This window comes from Lissotriton vulgaris, chromosome 7 (assembly GCF_964263255.1).
Source record: "Lissotriton vulgaris chromosome 7, aLisVul1.2, whole genome shotgun sequence".
Classification (NCBI taxonomy): Eukaryota; Metazoa; Chordata; class Amphibia; order Caudata; family Salamandridae; genus Lissotriton; species Lissotriton vulgaris.
Genome location: NC_141695.1, coordinates 780,020,303 through 780,033,547, shown reverse-complemented (window position 1 = coordinate 780,033,547; position 13,245 = coordinate 780,020,303). Strand labels below are relative to the sequence as shown.

The window sequence follows — 13,245 nt, the reverse complement described above, 5'->3', positions numbered from 1 at the left end:
GCCATCTTTTGCAAGAGACAAACATTTGCATTTTACGGTTACTCCTCTGAAATTCTTAGCTTCCTTCTGAACATTACAATCCTTTCCCCAAAAAGTATGATCTTGCTGTTTCGTCAACCCTACAACGTATACATGAGCGTTTTGCTCCGTCCCCCTGCAAAGCTCTTGCAACAGAAAGGTGTCTTAGTTCATCTTTCAACCTTGCAAAAACCTGTGATTTGCCTAACCTTCTCCCATTAACAGAGGTCTTGGAATATTTTGTATTTTTTCCACAAAATGCTGGCATACCTTTGTTTCATCACTACAACTGAACTACTTTTTCACCCATCTCAGATCCTAGAGTCCGCAGAATCACCATGCATACCTTTGCTTAGCTAGCTCTCTCTCCCGCTGACTCAACTCCTCCTTTTCCCGCTCCAAGTTCTCCCTCAGTTCTTCAGTCTGACGTACATAACGCTGGGCAGCTCGCTCGTCCGACTGCAAGAGCTCGGCTTCATGTAAGGCCTTCAGCTTTTTGATCTCTTGTTTATGTTTGGCTATTAGCTTCTGGATTTCAGGCTCCAATCCTGGAGAGACAAAGGTATTCGAATGCTGAATGCAAAAGCAATAGAGATAAAAGGCAGTTGATTAAGTGCCCAAAGAACCATCTTCTCCAAAATAAAAATCCTGCCCAACCTCAGTTGACCTTTTTTTTAAAGTTTTGTTGAAAACCGAGAGACAACCACCAGTCAACCCAAAAAACAGAATTAAACAAAAAATAAAATGACGAAAGAAATTAGCAAACACATTAATAACAATTTGTTTGCCTTTGGCAATGCTTTTTGGCACACATTTCTTTTAATGCAGTACAAAAAAAACAAATTCTAATTTTTGGAGGAAGAGAGAGGTTGAAGGGGATAAAGAATATGAAAAACAAATAGGAGACAAAACTGAAGAATCTACGTAACCAATCAGTAAATAGGAAGGGAAGAAGTACTAGAGGACAGGGTGTCTTTAATTGGTGCCCTCCCACTCTCCATAATTCAAAGAAAGGAAAACAAATTATTTGACTGGAGCACCCTTGAATCCATTTGCCAAATAACTTTCGTTAATTTCTCAACTTCAGTCTGGTCATCCAGGTAGGAAAACATATTTAGAATATAAAGAGATGTTGCATTTCTGTAATGAACAGAGCAATAGCCAAAAGTAATAGCATAAGCAAGCAGACTGGTGCACTCCCACGGCAGAGACAGAAAGGGCTGCAGCAGAGTAGTACGCAGAATGGGGGTGATATCAAACTTGCTGCAAACATATGTTTGTCTATGTGTGGTGATGATAGGTTCCTGCTGTTAAAGCAGCAATTTTGCCAGTTAGGAAACGTCTCATTCGGGATACAGACAGGAACTCAATCCTTGGCCCAGGTTCCCTTCTCTACCAGTCATTAGCATTAGCACCAAATGCGGATAGGAAATGTGGGCCAACAGAATGCCAGCCATTGCTACCTGCAACTCTCCCTGCCCTTGTCACAGCAACATGCACATTATCCTTTAAGATCAATTGTCTGACCCCCAGAACAACCTAAATCCTACTTGATTGACCTTCAATGGGTTGAGGATGTAGCAATATCGATCAAGGTCTTTGAAAACACACCAGTCTTTACTCTGTTTATATCTACAATGGTTATCTAGTATCTATAAATCTTTATTGTGACACCAAGTTCATATTTCCATGGCACTACTGACTTCCCAAGCAAACCTGATTATATACTTTGGCAGTACAACTACAAACTCAACTACTGAAGTTTCTTCACTGCATACCAGCAATCATCATCAAGGAGGCATAGCAGGCTAAAAACGTTACTTGAGAGCAGGGCAATTGAATCTCCCTGAACAAACAGCTATGATCCTTAAAAGGTTGGAATTCAGCAGTAAAAAAGAAAATCATAAATAATCAGCCTTAAATATTAGCGACAGAAAGTTGGACTGCAAGGGGGACATCATATGTACCAAGGGATGTCAAATTTTTCAATGGCTACATGGGAGTTGGTGTACAGTAAAGATAAGTCTCAAAAGTATTAAAATACTCTAAAATACTTGCAATAGATGAACTCATTTCATACCAACATACCAAACCTTTAACTCGCCCACAACACCGTAGACGATGTTTCTGTATATGGTTGATTTTTCAGTTTAAGTTAAAATTGCAGTACAGAGCAGTTATGTAATTTGTTAACATCTCTGCTGATATACATCAGTAATTTGGAAACGGACATGATGCAGTCTGCCAACACAAGGTCTTAACCTCTATTGAAAGCTTTATTTTAATTTCACTGCTCATTTAAAAAATAACTGAATGACAGTATCAGACTAATGTGGAATGCAATACAGAGATGCCCAGTCCAAATATGTATTCTTTGAATGGTTCAGCATCAGCCAGTTATGATCTGCTGATACGATGTTTTGGTTAGTTTTAATAGTGATCAATGTGAAAAAGGATAGTATTCACCTCAGACCTGCAGGTGACGGTTCCGTTATTAAACTACTTAACCCTATAACTTGGTTGTATTGCAGGGTATTCAGTAAATAGGGCCAAAACAGAGATCATGGCTTGGAATTTGGAGACGAATCCGGGCATTTGCAAAAGAGAGATGAGACACCTAGGCATAAAGATCACCCAGGATACTAAGGACATCCCAGAGGTAAACTCCTCAAAGGTAATGTTATGTTAATTTGGATTTGTTGAGCACTTAATACCAAAAAGGTCTCTAAGAGCTGTAAGAAGGTAGGCGCTGGCACCAGGTAGATTAGCAGGGCAATAATGTCCAAGCTTCTGTGAACAGGATGGTCTTTAGGTGCTTTCTGAAGGGAAGGCGGCGGCTTTCCGCACGGAGGTGGCTAGGCAGCTTGTTCCAGAGAATGGGTATGAGGCTAGAGAAGGCTCGTCCTCCTTTGGTGACGTAGTTGAAGCGTGGGCATTTTAAAAGGATATCCGTGGAGGACCTAAGCCTGTAACCTGATGCTAAGCTGGTCCCATTAACTATCCGAGGGAAAGTACATTTGGTAAAAATGTCAATTCGCCCTAAGTTTACTTTCATATTCCAGGTGACTAATTTTCAACGTGGAGTGGCTAGCAAAAATACAGGCTAAGATTAGCAGCTTTATCTGAGCTCCGAAAGCCCCCCGGATTTCCTGAAAAAAATTACAAAGGAAGAAAGACAAAGTGGGTTTGTGTCTGCTGGAATGGGAAATTGCTACTAAATGAACCTGATAGCTTGGATATTGGCAAAATGTTTAGGTCTATGCTATCAGACATTAGAGGAGGAGACCAAGGATTTATGCACAAGTTTGTAGAGCCAAAGTTCTTTAAGAAGGTGCGTTTTAAGGTTCTGAGGAGTATGGCTGCGTTATGGTTATGATCAGAAAGAAGACAACACTCACCTACTACAGCGGGTTGGCGTCAATATGGGATGCTCCTAACTCCCTCGAATGGACTAAGGATATCCTCGCTGTTCCTTTAAGAGAGGCAAGGATAGTGAGATGGGATCACTAGGTGGATGAAGGAGAGTTGGTTTCTTGGGACAAAATGGCAGAGGTTTCTAACAACAAAACCTCGAGGTTTAAGTATCTTCAAGTCAAAAGCTGGTTTCAGACTTGTGAGGCGGATATAGGCCTACTGAAGGGATTCAAATTCAGCTTGATCTGTGACATGCCAAGGAAGTGGCCAGATAGTACTGGTTATTGGTGGAGTTAACATATGGTGTTTTCAGGCTGCCAGGCGACCTATGGGAAAAGAGCTTGCAGGAGATGCAGCCAGAAGATTTATGGCAAGTATCTTTTAGCATCCTTATTCCACTGTGCATCCCGCCAATTTAAGGAGAAATCACAACTTTTGTCTACATAGGGTATATTTGACACACCTTAAGTTATTGATGCTGGGGAAGAACGCAGAGGCAAGTAAAATGTGGCCAAGAGAAGGCAGATGACATCCACATGTTTATAGAGTGCCCTGTGATTCAAAATTTTGGTTTGATGCGAGCAGATGTAGTTCAACTATACTGGGTACAGCACTTCAGGTAAGCCTGCCTCTTGTATTTTTTGGGGTGCCAGAGCAGCATGATTATTTGTCTAACAATGTAAAAACACAGTTTTTTAAATTTGGTTTACCTCGCCAGGTGGGAGATCTGTAAGAATTGGATCAGTAACGTACCACCGACTGAATTAGACTGGGTAAAATCCAGTCTACACACTATTAGTTTGGATAGAGTATTGGTGAGAAGAAGTAATGAATTTTGGTCTCCTGCTCTAACCTGGCACCGGACGCGAGCAGACACTTTGCAGCGGTGATATAATTATCTAAGTCTCGGTGTTGGGGGCGGAGCGCAGCGTCGCGCTTGCAGCCTATATCAAAGCAAAACCAAAGGGGATGATGGACAGAGTGTTGAACATTGCAAGCACTCACCCCCCCGTCAACTGATCTGGGTTTAATCCATCATCATTCTTTAGCTCACTCCGCCACCCCATTTCAGACATGGACATATGCAAATCAGTCTGACCCTGTGCCTCATGGGAACAATCCAGCTCGAACTGCCAAGCCATGTCTTCCCTGGACCGGAAACAAGCATCCTGGGACCGGTTTCTGGCTAATCAGCAGTCATCAGCCAGGCTAGCTTGAATCCAGTAGCAAAGTGAGCAAGGGAACCACGTCTGGGCATACCCTGCCAACTTAGGGCGAACAAAGCAAAACCAAAGGGGATGATGGACGGAGTGTTGAACATTGCAAGCACTCACCCCCAGTCAACTGATCTGGGTTTAATCCATCATCATTCTTTAGCTCACTCCGCCACCCCAGTTCAGACATGGCCATATGCCGGGTCTAAACTGGGGTGGCATGGTAAGCAAAAGAATGATGGATTTAACCCAGATCTCTTGACTGGGGGTTAATGTTTTTATTTGTTCGGCATTCCGTCCATCAATTGTGTGTCTTTTGCTTTGCAGCCTATATCAGCCACATGTCATTCCCATCGCACAGCGGATGCACGCAGTGGGCGTGCCGCTGGTGCGCCAAAGGTGCGTCTAAGGCAAGCCCGTCTGCGCCCGTCTGCCGCCGGCCGGGGCCATGTGCCATACAGTATGCCCATTTTCTTCACTGCTCAGCATCTGAGTTAAACTCGATTCAGGGGAATTGGGCCATTGATCCTTATACCCAGAGTTTATTAGATAATCCGGGGATCCTGATCCATACGGATGCTGACTGTAAATCCTCCTCTAAACCCCCCGGTCATGAGCCCCCAACAAACAACAGCGAGCCTCTAAAATCCCCCTTTACTCCCGTATGCCAGGGACGGGATGAACTGTCAATTTCCTACCTAAATACCCGATCGATGGTAAAGCATCAACTTGAGATCTTTTACCTCCTAGACACTGACAAACCTGACATTCTCCTCCTATCAGAAACTTGATTGACGGCTGAGTCCAGCCCTGACATCCAAGCAGCAATCCCAGATAATTACTATATCATCCAGACTAACAGATCAGAGAACAAATTCACCTCTTTAGTTTCACTAGACATCCCATTAGTTGATAGCCTTTAACTCAAGTTTGAATCCAATCATTCCTCCTTCAGATGCGCCTTACTCTACAGACCCCCACTCCACATGCCCGCATTTTCGCAGTTACTGGGCAATGCCATTGACGAACTGGTTATAAATCACGCTAGAGAGTTTATAATTGGTGACTTTAACTATTGGTCAAACAATGCATGGGAAAGTCCCTGCTCAGCTGAATTTACCGATATGCTAACGGGAATTAATTACACCCAGCATATTAAGGTAGCTACCCACATAAATGGACATACCCTTGACCAGGTCTGCACATATAATCTAGAGGTAGCCGACCTACTAATCTCCCCTCTTACATGGTCAGACCACCACTTTAGTACTTTCTTCGTCCCAAGTATCCCTCCTCCCAAAATCTCACCTTCAGGCACTATCATGGCCAGACACTGGAGCCGGGTAGACACCACAGAGTTCTGCGCCTTATTAGCCGCTTCTACACCTGCTGGCCAGACGGTATCACCCCACACCCAGGCAGAAAACATCAACACCTGGCTGGAATCTGCCAGAGACAGCATCGCCCCCCTGAAGAAAATCAAAAATAAGAGACCCCATGACGCCCAACGTTGGTTCTCTGACAATTTGAAGGTGAAGAAACTGGCTTTTCGACAAACTGAACGCAAATGGAGACAGGATTATTGCCCTAATAAAAAGGCCATTTTTATAGCAGCACTTAAAGAATATAAAAGTGCCATCCTCAGGACCAAATCTCAATACTTCTCCACTAAAATCTTAGCATCCACTAATAAAGGCAAGGACATCTTCTCCATAGTAGATGAACTGGTCAAACCAGATCGTGTCACTGCTAAACCCACTCCGTACCAATCCTTATGTGATTCTATTAACACATATTTCATCAAAAAAAATCGCCATCATCAAATCCAGTATCCCCAAGACCACCGCATCGTCAGATCCTCGATACCCACACATTCTCACCATCTTGACCAAATTCCTCTTATTGCCCAATATGCCTTTTTTTCCCTACTTAGAAGCGTCTGCTTTGGATCCCCAACGGACAGTTGTCTCCCCTCATATCCTCCGGGAAGTTTTCCTGCACTGTCCAGAACCCCCATTATCTCTTCTCAACTACTCCCTTACCAAAGGTATTGTCCCCAATTTATTTACGAATGCAGAAGTCGTACCAATCCTGAAAAAAACAGGTACCGACCCTTCAACACCTAGTAACTTCTGCCCTATATCGCTGCTGCCCTTCCTGGGAAAAATTCTAGAAGCCCATGTTGCTAACTACCTAAAATCAAAAATCAGTGCTTTTAAAACGAGCAATATCATGCATCCGTGCCTACTATTTACCTGAAACACAAGCCTGTGTTTTAAAACAAACAATGTCCTCTCTGACTCTCCCACAAACTTCTCTCCCGAACACCCTCCCAAACAAACTCTTTTAAACAAAAATCCTCCTACTCACGTGTCCTCAATCATTCTGTACAAGCTGATTTTTGATTTTACGTAATTAGAGCACATTGATTAGTCAATTGTTTCTGTTAACAGGGTTAAGTCTGGGATAATTTTGGGATGTTACAAGTTGGGAGGCTTCAGTGGGGGTCCGAATGATGATAGGTTTTGAAAATATTTAGGCAATAAGTTTGCATATGATTATGGGGTGTGAGAACTATAGGGTTTAGCGGATTGTGTTAAAATAGCACTCTTGTTTTTCGTGCAAATTGTACAGCATATCTCATTGTATTTTTCAGAAACCCCTGAAGAGCTCAAGGCTCGAAATGCATTGGGTTGTATGAACAGGGTCTACCTTGAAGTTTATTCTATTGCATGTGTTGTTATTTAAAAACCTGTGTGGGAAAGCAGCAGCATTTGAAAATGTTTAATAAACATCAAAAGTGGAATTTCGCTGTCTCCGTGGTTTCTACACAGAAAAGATGGATTAAAGTTTGTGATTATGATGTTGAAGTTTTGGAAAAATATTGATGAAAATACGATATTGCAAAGGGAAAAGGTCCCATTCTCGGCAGTGCATCAGTTTTGGCGCGTCAGACACGCACCTTGGCGTTTTCAACTTTCTTAAAGTGGCATTTTCAAAATAGTAACTTAAAATCTGACTTTACCATTATATAGGATTTACAATTACAATTCAAATGAGTGGAGGATGCCTTTATCTATCTGTTCCCAATGGAAAGTTATCACTTATTAAGTGTAATAAGGTGCCCCAGTCTATAGGAGAGATTGTCTTGCCACAGTCAAAAACGACTTTAGGGATTTTTCAGTATCAGGACATGTAAAACTTAAAACACACATGTCCTACTTTTAAATACCATGCACCCTGCCCTATGAACCTTTAGGGCGTACCTTAGGGGGGACTTAAAAGTATTAAACAGGAAGATTTAAGCCTGGCAAAAGATTTGTCAAAATGGCAGTTTAAAACTGCACTATAGGCTGCAGAGGCAGACCTGAGACATGTTTTAAAGTGCTACTTTAGTGGGTGGCACAATGAGGGCAGCAGCTCATTAGTATCACTTATATAAAGGCCCTGGGTACAAGTAGTACAATATACTAGGACGTATAAGAAAATTAAATAATCCAAACCAGTGTAGGCCAATTTTCTACCATGTTTTCAACGGAGAGCACAAGCACTTTACCACTGGTAGCAGGGGAAAAGTGCACAACTCATAATACCAAAAAAGGGGTCCAGCAAAGGAAGGCAACCCATCTGGGATGACCCTGCAGAATGGGACAGGTCCAACAATATCAATTCATAAATTCACAAAATTCAAGACGGGGACAGAAGAAGAAAGAAGGAACACATTCACACACAATCACCAAGCACAAAGTGGAAGTAGAGAAAGGACAAAGGCAGGCAATGGAAATTCAACCTTGTTACTTCTGGCATATTCAGCCCCAGCCCATTTTCAGCTTTCTCATGTAATTCACCCTCATGTTCAGACTTTAGCAAAGTCTCTTGAGAAACCTCACAACCTGTCTTTCTTATCATTTCAGGGTTTTTATCACTCAAAAAGCACACCGTCATATCCTTGTAGGAACAAATTTCAGAGACCTTCGTGAGTTTCAGGAGATACGTCTGTCTTAGGTCCTTATGGGCAGGACAGGTCAAGAAAAAGAGTTAAGGTGTTGGCTATTCCAAGATCACATTCACAGATTGTTGCTGTTTTAATCTGTCATTTGGTCAAGTTATCCAAAATCTTCCAACAATTCATTCTTGTCACGGGAAAGATATACCTGGTGAAAACCTTTACGGGGGAAAATTCCCTTCTAAGGAACACTTTATAGATTATGTATGCTTTTTCAAGCTCTAATTTTCTCTTTCACTGCAAGTTTTCACATAATTTCTTGTGCAAATGTGTTCTCATTTATCAATGGAAGCTAAATTCCTAGGATAATTTTTTCCTTTAAATAAACTGTTTTCAGCAACTTTATTTTTTTTCCATCTGCTGGGTTTTATTTGCATCAAGCATATATCAGTAAGCACGTTTCCTTGAAAGCAGGATCGTTTCTGCATATATCTAACACAGGCCAGCGGTGCTCTCATACTCATTGGGACATATCCAAAATCATCCTCCAGAATTGCTCTACAGCTTTATTTTTACCTTGCCTATATGCTCTCCTTCCAATCTCTTGCTTAATATACAATGTTATTGTAAGAATATAAAGCAAATTCAATATAATGTTGACTGTTTGATTGCTTTTTATTTTCCTGCTTTCAAATAATTGAAATAATGTAAACAAATAAGATATTTTGTAACCCACATTCTTTTCCAGCAGAGCTTTAAACATTGCCATTAGACAGTTTTTTACATTTCACGGCAGAAAGAGAGGCATATACATAACATTATTGTAATGGGCTATGAAGAACTCGTTACCTCGAAGCACTGCAGTACTGAAAATAACATACAAGATGTTATAGGAAATTATTCACTATAATAATTTTTGTGAAGACAGAATTAATTGCAGAAAACCCCTCAATAAAACAGCAGATGGCAAATACAGTAGTGCTAGATGTAAACTTCATTCCTCTCTTGCTTAACAAATCAGACAGGAGTTTGTCAATTCTCTTCCTGCACCCCATGTCTAAATTTTTTAAAAGGCTTAGCAAGAATGAACAGAAGTGCTCAAAAAAGCCTTCAAACAAACCTGTTCTAAGTTCTGAAATCCTTGACCAATACTCAACAAACTTAACAAGTGCACTCCAGGAAGGTTTTTTTTAATGTGGTGAACACTTGCCCAAGACTTAATTTCAATTCACTGTGCAGCACAATCTTAACTTTTCCGTACTACTGTGCCACCATTTAGTACCACAGTGATTGTAGTTCTTTTCTAGTCATGGTTGTATTTTAGCTTACATTTTTGACAAATTTCACTTTTGTACTTTTCCTGAGCACTTGTGCTAAATTAATCAAGGGTGAGCGGGGGTTGGTGGTTAAAGCTACAGGTGAAGTAACTACTAAAACAAGAAAATAACCAAAAAAATACCTAAAGGACAGAAAGATACCAAGTTCAGCATTCACAATGAAATCTAGAAGTCTGCAAACTTCAAAAAGAAGAGGCATTGACATGGAACCTGAATGCATGATCATTGTCCAAACATTCTGTGATGTATATAGTAAAAGGACTGCTGTGAAATTCACGGATGATGTGTGGAAAACCGTTTTCCATGGTCCTTGGAGGCAGAGCTTGGAGACATTCTACCCCAACAGAAACCGAAAATAGCTATATTTAGCAATGTGAGGCACACAAACAGTCCAGAGACAATATGCAAACATTTAGTTTGAAAGCAAACCCATCATTTCCCCACTTGGTATTTGGTCACATTTTAAATTATCATGCTTGTTGTTGAGGAAGTGCTTCATAAAAACTACATGGACATTTTTTGCAGCCCCTTGGTTCTAATGACTGCTCATTAATTCACTTAACCTGTATTGATTGGCTCAGCTAATGAACATGTTGTTGGCTCGCTGAACCTGCATCCCATTTGATACCTTTGACCTGCAGTCCACTGACTCAGTAGACCAGTGGCCAATGGAACACTTATGCTGCAACTTACTTCATCTGTAGCCCTTTAGAGAACTTGATATTAGGTATGTTGGCTCACTTGACCCGAAATCATTGACTCACTCAACAAGTAACCTTTGACTGAAATGATTTGCAATGCACTGGTTCAAAGGCTCATTTAACTTGCAACACTTTACCCGAAACCTGTTGGCGCTCTTGACCTGCAGCTCATTTATTTGATTGAACTTCAGGCAGTTGTCTCAACGGAACTTGGGCCTGCTAATTTCTGTAAGGTGCAGGCCACTGGCTCACAGTGATAAGCCTTATGAGTGTGCTATTCATTCACTTAACATACAAGTTACTTACCTACGGTAACACTAAATCTGAAAGAGACACAGTCTAGTTGCAGATTCCTTAACTTTGAATTCTCTCCAGGCGCCAGTCTGGATCCGGAAATTTTTCAGCAGCACCTGCGCACTGGAGGACTACGTTGTATGGCTCCGTGGTGAGGTCATCTTCGGATATGAAGCCAGTGTAGCCATATAAGCCCCCTTTGGTGCGTGGACGTCAATTTCTTCTGTGAAATCTTCTGAGCCAGAACTCGAAGCAACTACAGAAACTGGTTGTGGAAAGTGTGTGCCAAAAAAAGATCAAAAATCTTCAAAACATTAAGAAAGAAGAAACATCATGTCTGGTATAATAATACCAGACATGGATTTTAAAGAAAACCCTAAATAAAATCAAAAAACACATGACTACCTAAAACTCTACGCCCGGGTTAATAACCCCCATATCAGGGAAACGGCTATGCACTCTATGAACCATTCTGAAATTGTAATAAATGGAAGGGCAAAATCTGAACAGAACCTACAACAACGCCAGGTTGTGTGTTCAATCACACCAGTATGTGATATATTAACTGAACCAATATAGAGCTAAGATGATACCAAGACGACTTTCATAGAAAGAACAAAGAAATTAATACTACTCGCTGGTGTGTTATTCAGTAGAAAATAGAAAACACACCCATTCTACCAACCACACACATTTGAAAATGGATGTTATTGCAACATCTAACCAAAAGTTAAGTGGCCAGGTCAAGCGATGTGTTTAGTGCAAACATAAATTGAGATAGTGATCACTGGTAAATAAACCCAGCACATAAAAGGTATTACCCTTACCCCAAAAGGTAATCCGCTGAGCGGGGAGGATGGGCAGGGTGTTGAGGAATCTGCAGTTAGACTGTGTCTCTACCAGATATAGTTTTACTGAAGGTAAGTACCTTTTATAGCTGATAGAGACATCTAGCTGCATATTCCTTAACTTTGAATTAAATACCATAGCTATACCCAACTGGAGAATGGTCTGCAAACCAATCCTACAAAGGTTCTCAAAGAGAACTAGCCGGTGATCACCAATAACTAGCCAAATGTATGTAGGAATAGCAGAACAAGAGCTAGGCTCTTAACAGAATCCATGATCACTGTCACAGAACATATAAATAAAAACTACCTTACTGGTCCGAAATAATCGACCCTTGAAGGAAAAAAGGGTTTAAAACTGTTGAAGAACGATATGTTGGATGAAAAATCTTAACCCTTGTCCTCCCAAGGGTTAGGAAAACTCAATGACTAAAAAGAGTCAATGCATGATAAGTTATATAGTCTGCCTTATTCATGGCAATAAATAATCAGAAAAATAACTGTCCTGATAAAATCCCAAAACAGGACTTTCAGAACTCATTTACCCTAAGAGAAAGATAAACTACAACACCTTCTTGTTATAAATCATTTAGTTTCGACAAAATGAGAAATCATGTTCATTCTATGCACCAATTGTGTAACATCTTGCTACAAAGATTCATACATACAAAAAATTAATACCTCGGACCCTCCAATTGACTATGCAATTCACAGGAGTTCACTGGTCAATAACTACTGCCAATACTCAGTAACATATAATGCTTGCCTTCGTACAGTCTTCAGTACCATAGAATTTCGAGATGTGAGTAAGCTCCCACACCAAGACAAGCTAGAAAAAGGGAATCAACTGCATCTTTGATTACAATGGTTTTCTCTTCTCCCTTGTTTTTTTAACAAATATGTGAAACACATAATACAGTCATGTATACCTAAGAACTAGCTAGAATTGAGAATCCAGTTCCAAAAACACTCTTTCAATAATATTGAAAAAGGGTAATGCACCGTTGTACAACAACCGGCACCTACAACACCTCGGATACAAGACAATACATGAAACACAGCAGCACATTCGATCATGTATACACCATATACCAAAAGAACACTCTGAAATGTGGTTTGGCTAAAATGTGCAACCCAGAGAGAAAAAAGGGTGTACTCTGTCACCAACACAACACTGTAGGTGACTTGCCGTAGGAAAAATCTGCCTGTCAAATGATATCCTAAATAACTGACACCACAAGCAACAACAGTCATGATTCCAAACAAATTGAGGAATGGAGAAAATAGGTACATCCTCTTCAGGACACAGGTAATGCCGATCATGCAGAACACGGTGTATCAAGAATATCAGAGAAAGAAGTAAAACCTACTATATAGTAAAAAAATCCTTCTATTATAAGTGTCTCTCAGACTCTTATAGATGATTGGCGGCCAGGTTGGAGATCAAAACGGTCTGAAAACCTAGAACAGATT

The 13,245-nt window shown here is 40.8% G+C and overlaps 1 protein-coding gene across 4 annotated transcripts in view; it reads right to left on the bottom strand.

Annotated features, from left to right (window-relative positions):
- The window catches only part of CEP131 (centrosomal protein 131), a 448,463-nt gene that overhangs the window by 162,678 nt on the left and 272,540 nt on the right, over positions 1–13,245 (bottom strand). For all 4 annotated transcript variants that reach the window (XM_086931022.1, XM_086931025.1, XM_086931023.1 and 1 more), the window contains one exon: positions 365–566. In XM_086931022.1, coding sequence (XP_086787148.1) covers positions 365–566 — 202 coding nt within the window. The remainder of the gene's footprint in view (positions 1–364; positions 567–13,245) is intronic.